The following is a 7,330-nucleotide window of genomic DNA, read 5'->3' on the forward strand; positions in this document are numbered from 1 at the left end:
GCATCTAACGGGGAGGGTCGGATGGTTGTTTACTTGACTGCAGTGCAGTGGAGTTCAAACTGCTGATTAGATGTTGTTGGGATGGGTGTTGTGGGACACCTTCTGGAGGCCAATTAAAGTGAAAAAACCAAGCGTGGTGTCTACACTGGCACTTCATTGACAAACATTTTGCAGAAAAAGACGTATGTCTCTCGTCAGAGTGGTTTTATTTCGTTACCAAAACGGCATTTTTGCCTCCAAAAGTTGCATCGCAGTGTGCACCCATTCACTATTTTGTCGGCAAAAGCTGCCTTTTGTTGACATAACTCTATAGTATAGACAAGGCCTAAATCTCACATATGTGAATAAATTATAGTTTTCTCCAAAAGTTAACCTTATGCACTTCTTTCTAGGATCGTCCAGCCATGCAGTTATACCAGCCAGGAGCTCGCATTCGAACACATACGGGATCTACAAGTAAGATCTATGACTGCAGTGGGAAGTCCTGTGAAGATGCCTGCGATAGAAAGTATGAGGTAGATAATTCAACTGGAGGTGGTTCTGAGAAGAGTGAAGAGGCAGAATGAAACATCAGGGGTAGAAAACTTGTGAAAAAAATTAATTTAAGATTTAATTTCTGCACAAAATATATCAGGCCACTTCAGAATTCCACAGATTGGACCAACAAAACTATAATACCTCTGCCTCTTTCTTTCTTTCTTTAAAATGAAAATGGTGATCGGAGGCAGATAAAATATCACATAAAGGAAATTCAGTTGCTTTTTTACAAAAACAGAAGCAAGCACTGTTTGACTAGTTTAGTAGTGGTTCAGTATTTTCGTAAATTTACCTTTAGCTAGAAAACCTCTATTAGTTTTAAGCTAGTATTTATATAAAACTTGTCAGAAAATATTTCACTTAGTCTAGCCTGTTAAATTGATAGAAATAAAGAAATGTATATTTGCATCAGTTTGATATCTCAGGCACTTTAAATGTGTTCTGTGAATGGCATTAACTACATAGGACCCAATCCTGCAAACACCAGGATTTTGTTGCCAGTAGTGTTTACAGGATCAGGCCCATAGTTTGCAAATGTTTATTGATATCCGTACCTCATTGTGTTTACATTGTTTTTCAATTTAACTATAGTGTCAGGTAAGTGTGAGTAAAAGCTACTATATGTTGTTATAAAATTGGTCATTCTCTTAACCACTTTTGCCTTTTATGTTCTAATATATTCCTGTGTTTAAAACAGAAAAAGCTAATGCAAACCTCAGCACTTAAATACTGTATCTGGTTTAACTAAAATTGCAGTTTTTGTTTGTTTGTTTGTTTGTTTGTTTTGGTACTGACTTTTAAAAAAGTGATTGTACAGTGATGACTTTTTATATGTTAAATGTTTCACATAAGTTGCATTTGCAGGATTTGTAACATGTATGATATATATGTTATAAAATACAATTTGTTTGAAAAAAACACACACACAGCAGCTCCAACATTTCATTTTGGAGATCTAGGCCAAATTCCACCCTCTGATGCATACGTATGGCTCCCAACGTCTTCAGAGACAGCTACATGTCCGTGTAAGGGCAAAATATGGCTCTTTGATAGTTGTCTTTTACGACTGATGCACTTTTCAGTTATCTGAAACTAAGATCTGCTTTGTCAGTGAAGTTAAATATTAAGATGTTTGTTTATTTTTGACATTCTACTTTGAACAGTTTGTTATTAAGTGTAACATCTGATTGTTCTAAACTCAAAAAAAAATTTGTTGTATTTTCCCAGACATTAAACATTAAATATAATAAAAAGTAAAAACATTTTGATTATGAACTGAGAAATGATCTTCCACAATTCTTTTGCCTAGTACACCAAAGGTATTAAGAAAGATAGTATACAACTTATTAGTATTAAAAGGCAGATTAAAAATATAATTGAAGAGTTTTAATATTAAGTTTACATATAAGATGTTTTATATGCAAGAGGATTAAGCATTTTTTACCGACTTAAACTACTTTGAAGTAGGACACTCTTAATCTTAAATAAGACTGTAATCACAGGATGGGCTGAGTTGGGCTCTATCCCACCTATGCTGGGCTTGGGCTGGTGTTTGGGTCAGGTGACCAGGATCACGTGACAGTATCCCAAGAATGGAGCTTCCTATTATGGGAGCCTATGTAGCGTGAAGGGAGAGACTTGCAGGGAGCAGGAATACTGGCTACAGTAGAGCCAGATCAGTGTCAGAAAATGCTAGGCAGTTCTCCACAGTTTTGCTGGACTCTTCGTTAACTCTGAAAAGAATGTACTGGAATGACTTAGCCAGAGGGCATATCACCTCAGTGACCCAATAGCTCTGGGTTGCTGGAACGTATGAGGGAGACAGTGAGTTGATCAGGGTAGGGAAACTGAGGCAAACAGATGCCTAGAATCCAAGGGAGGTGAAGTGATCTTGTCATAACTGTACACACACAAATTTACACCAAAATAAGGAGAGGTGTCAATTCAAACCAAGTTAGTCATTTAGGTGCATCTTTATATGTAGGTAAACCACAAGTCTTTGTAGGATCAGGGCCCAGATGAGACCAAATATTTCCAGCCTCTTTGAATTATAGGAGGTGGTGACCAGAGCCCATAAGACTAAAGGCCAACCCCCTTGGATGTGGGACAGGCCACAAGATCCAGAATGCAGGTGGTTCTTCTTCAAGATATGTTGTCCATATACTATCCAGACTTGATGCCATGTGTCCCGTGCAGTTGTGTTCAGAATCTTTTGGCCAGCAGCACCTGTTGGGGCCACACATGGACCCTGAATGTGCTTGTGTTCCCCTTCCTGAGATCATATAGCTTGGTGTGGTACTGAGCTAACCTCAGTTCCTTTTCACTGCCTGTGACTGCGAGGCAAAACCAAGAGCAGTGTACTTGTCTGTTGTTCACTTGCGATTACAAAACTGATATCACCATAGATAGTTAGCTGTTCAGTATAGATGTAGTATAGTTTAGAAACAGGTTTCAGAGGAACAGCCGTGTTATTAGGTTTCCATTCCAGATAGTTTTATCTCTGTCTTTTAGTTAGGCTGCAGTCCTTATGGCTGAGCAAAAATCACCAGGGTTCAAATATTGCCTTTTGGGAGAGGTGGCTTACCCCCCCTCAACAACAGGCATACTAGATTCTGTTTGGGTGGGAGCATATTACTGACAAACGTTTCGTTTATCTGTCTTTTTCTAAAAGAACCTGAAAAGCGAGGGAGGCTCATTTAAAGCTTTACTCGTAGACAAATATATAAGGCCAACCTCAGACCAGGGTAAACAAGATCTGCCTGGGTCTGAACACTCTGCTCCCAGAAGTGCTCTGGTGATGGTGAATGCCACAAGCTCCTCCACAGCCCCAGCTCCTGAGAAGCACACCTCTGCTGCCACTTCTAAGTCTTCTCAGCCATGACGGGCAGAACACAGCACCACTCTTTTAAAGAGTAGGACAGGCGCTGTCTGAGGAACCTGTAAAAAGGAAGAGACATAGTCTGTGTGTATACTTTCACTTTTGTTAGTGTCACTCAGGGGTGTGACTCCCCCGAGCGACATAAGTTACACTGACAGAAGCACCAGTGTGGACAGCGCTGTTGGCAGGAGACATAGCTACCGCCGCTTGTTGGTGACCGTTTAATTAGGTCGACAGGAGAGCTCTCTCCCATCGGCATAGAGCGGCTACATGGGAGATCTTGCAGTGGCACAACTGCATCAGTACAGCTGTGCCAGTGAAAGGTCCCTAGTGTAGACATGGCCATAGATCTCATGCCTCCTCTCACAAGGGTAGAATGAGGTCTGACTTAAGTCCCTCTGGCACTCATAAACATTATGGTTTCTGTACACCGGTACCAGCCAGGGAGCACCTTCATGCAGTCTCCACTACTGTTTCTGCAGTGCTGTCTCCAGAGCACTCAGTACTGATGCTGAGGCTTACTGCTTTGGTTCCAATAACCTTGGTACCAACCTCCTTGGCATAGTCTATTCTGGTACTGACTACCTAAAAAAACATCTGCTTAGGGTCCCAACAGTCTCAATGCTGAGATTCACAGCATGAGGAGATGGAGTGGTAACCACTTTCCCTGAGTCAGTGCTCTTATCATTAGGGCTCTGTGTCTGTCACAGAGGTCATGGATTTTGTGACTTTCCGTGACCGCTGTGACTTCTGCAGCTGCCCCCAAGCAGCTGGCCCCGGGAACAGCTACTGGCCGCTGCTGGAGCAGCTCCGCAGTCAGCTGCATGAGCCGGTGCAGCTGCTTCTGGGGACCCCCCGGTCAGTGGTCCTGGGTGGCTGGAGCAGCCATTGCTGAGTGGCTGCCAGCAGCAGTCCCGGGGCAGCTGGAGCAGCAGCAGGTGGGCGGCACCAGGGGCAGCCGGAGCAGCTGCTGCTCTGCAGCCTGCGCACCTGGTACTGCTGGCGCCGGGCCGCCCCGCAAGCAGTCGCTTCCGGGGCTCACCTCCCGAGCAGCAGCAGTGGCCCTCCTGGGTTCCCCACACAACAGTGCCTCCCCCCAGCTAAGATTTAGTCGGGGGTATAAGTCACGGCCAGGCCATAGGATAGATTCCTGGGCTAGTGGTTCTCTTGTGTGGTATGTGGTTGTTGGTGAGTATTTGCTTCAGGTTGCGGGGCTGTCTCTAGGCAAGGACTGGCCTGTCTCCCAAGATCTGTGAGAGTGATGGGTCGTCCTTCAGGATAGGTTGTAGATCCTTGAAGATGCGTTGGAGAGGTTTTAGTTGGGGGCTGAAGGTGATGTTTGTGGTAGTTTGTAGATAATCAAGGTGGGCCATTTCCAGCAGTTGACAAGAACGTCTGAGGAACAGTGGGGGGTAGAGGGGGGGGATAAACATGGGGACATAGTTTTACTTCAGCCCCCAACTAAACCCGTTGCCAACTGTGTTTTGGACATTTGTTGTCTATATGTATTCCGCGACCTGCCCTCCATCCCTCCTACTACTGCATCCTAAAACACCTGGATGCTGAATTGGCAAAGGAACTGAGTGGGGGTAGTCCCCACTCTGCCCTTTGGTGGGGGGGGGCCTGAGAGCACTGAGGGCATAGGTACATCCCTCTTGGACAGTACTGGCCAAAAAACTGATCTCAAGTGCATGGAACCCACACACCAAGTGTGGAATACATATGGACAACACACCTCAAAGAATGAGTTACTGTAAGGTAAGTAACCATTCTTTATTTGGGACAAAAACTTATAAAGCTGGAATAGGAATGCATGTCAAAGGTTTAAAACCAGGGTGGGGACACCAAGGAGGGGGCCCTGGACACACCTACTGGTCAGCAAAGGAGCCCAAGGAGTTAGTGGACGAAGCCTAGAGGAAGTCTGCCCGGATGTGTCCAGTGACAAGGAGACAGAAAAAAGTCTCATGCATAGAGGACCTCCCTGTCAGGCTTCCTGCTCCTGGACTTGTCAATGACTAGTGCCAGGAGGAGGTTGACCAGAAAGATCCGTGCTTTGTGGGACCACAAATGGGGTGTGTATACAGGAATATATGTGGGGAGAACTTCATCCAGAATCTCAGCAGAAGGTTCTGCAGGAACCAGAAGAGTGACTGCAACCTGGCACACTGGAGATAGAGTATCCCTCTCACCACAAAAGGGGCAGGCATTGAGGGGTGTCCATGATAGGTGCTAGCCTGTGCTCATGGGTCCATTCAGGAACCACCATCTTATATTTGCAGTAGGATGTGGGACTAGAGTTGAATAAAGGCTAGCCCACCAGGATCCGTGTCCTCTTTAGTTGGAAGGATATCCCTCCACTTGGTGTCAGGTTGAGACTGAGGGCAAAGAAGTACACAGGGTGGAGCAGGAGCACAATGAGATGTTCACTGGGCATGGCTTGGAAGTGGACCAGCTGGATGGCAGGGTCCTGGTGTCAAGCTCTAGAGGATCAAGGGATAGGTGCAGGTAGGAGCACCTGCCTGCAGAACATGTTTGAAGTATGCAATAAAGATAGAGGACTGGATGGTCTTCCACCTCCTAGAACATATGACAGAGGACATGAGGAGGGGCAACGTCACGCATGGGCAAGCACCCCAGGGTCTATCCAGTCCCACTGTCCATCGTCCAAGAGGTCTCAGACTCTGGCAACACCAGCTAGGACCAACCTGTGGCAAACTGAGGGGGGCCTGGTAAAGGCCAGCAGCTGTGAGAGGTCACAGGGAAGACCTATAACAATTATTTCCAGGCTGACAAGAGAGCAGTTTCCCGCTTGACTTAAAGAAAGCCTGGGCGGGGAGTGAGCTGAGCTTTCAGTGGTGGGCTGAAGGGATGAGTTATCTGCTTCTGATAGAGTCTGTCCCATGTATCGATACTGCGATCCCAGAGATAACTTCAGTATTGCCAGCCCCAAGTATTCACAGTCAGGAGTTGCCCCCCTCCCCCCCAAATCATGAGATAACTTTTAGGCCAATGATTTTTTTTTTTAATATTACAAACTTGGAGTTCTTTTTATTTGACTCCTGGGTTCTGAGCGTCTAAGGTATACACTGGGCATGCTTTCAAACTTTTCTCTGCAGCCAACAGGGGTCAAAACCTGTTGTTTTGTTTTAAATAAAAGTTGAGATGCTCAAGTAATCCCTTTACTCCAGAAGCTAAGGCTTAAAAAGACACCAAAGAGCACAAGCCTCAACAATAAAATTGCAAGGTTTCAGAGGAACAGCCGTGTTAGTCTGTATTCGCAAAAAGAAAAGGAGTACTTGTGGCACCTTAGAGACTAACCAATTTATTTGAGCATGAGCTTTCGTGAGCTACAGCTCACTTCATAAACATCTGATGAAGTGAGCTGTAGCTCACGAAAGCTCATGCTCAAATAAATTGGTTAGTCTCTAAGGTGCCACAAGTACTCCTTTTCTTTTTGCTAATAAAATTGCAAGTGTTGGCAGTGCTGTAACTAGCCCTGCAACTCAGAAAAATACTTTAAGAACGTGTCCGACATGCTCTGTTGTATCAAGCTTCTTGAGTCTCAAGGTGCCTCTGCAGTCATGTCCCCACAGTGTAGGCCGGAGCTGCTCTAACTTCTACAAGATGGGCACAGTCCCTAAGTGGCCATAGGACAACTGAGCATATCAGCCACAACCCTTCCCTACCCATGACACATATCAAGTGGTTTGGGGGCTGGCCACACCAGTTCTGTGCTAGTTGAGAGCTCTGTCGCACCAGGGAAACTATCAGCTGTCCAGATCTGCCTGCTTTGTGGCGCCAGGGTTTTTGCATTGGAATGAAACAGATTGCACCAAAATCACAGATATTTTCAAAAAATGTTTACGAGGAAGGACAGCCCAAGGTTTTCTGAAAAGGCTTCATCCCCTGTCCCAC

The 7,330-nt window shown here is 45.2% G+C and overlaps 1 protein-coding gene across 1 annotated transcript in view; it reads left to right on the forward strand.

The window, feature by feature from the left end:
* Positions 1–1,791, forward strand: part of UPF3A (UPF3A regulator of nonsense mediated mRNA decay) — a 48,037-nt gene extending 46,246 nt beyond the window's left edge. Inside the window, exon 10 of the mRNA XM_073350747.1 lies at positions 393–1,791. Within this exon, the coding sequence (XP_073206848.1) occupies positions 393–566 (174 nt within the window). The 3' untranslated portion in view covers positions 567–1,791. The remainder of the gene's footprint in view (positions 1–392) is intronic.
* The last annotated feature ends 5,539 nt before the right edge of the window (positions 1,792–7,330 follow it).

The sequence above is a fragment of the Lepidochelys kempii genome, chromosome 1 (genome assembly GCF_965140265.1).
Source record: "Lepidochelys kempii isolate rLepKem1 chromosome 1, rLepKem1.hap2, whole genome shotgun sequence".
Lineage (NCBI taxonomy): Eukaryota > Metazoa > Chordata > Testudines > Cheloniidae > Lepidochelys > Lepidochelys kempii.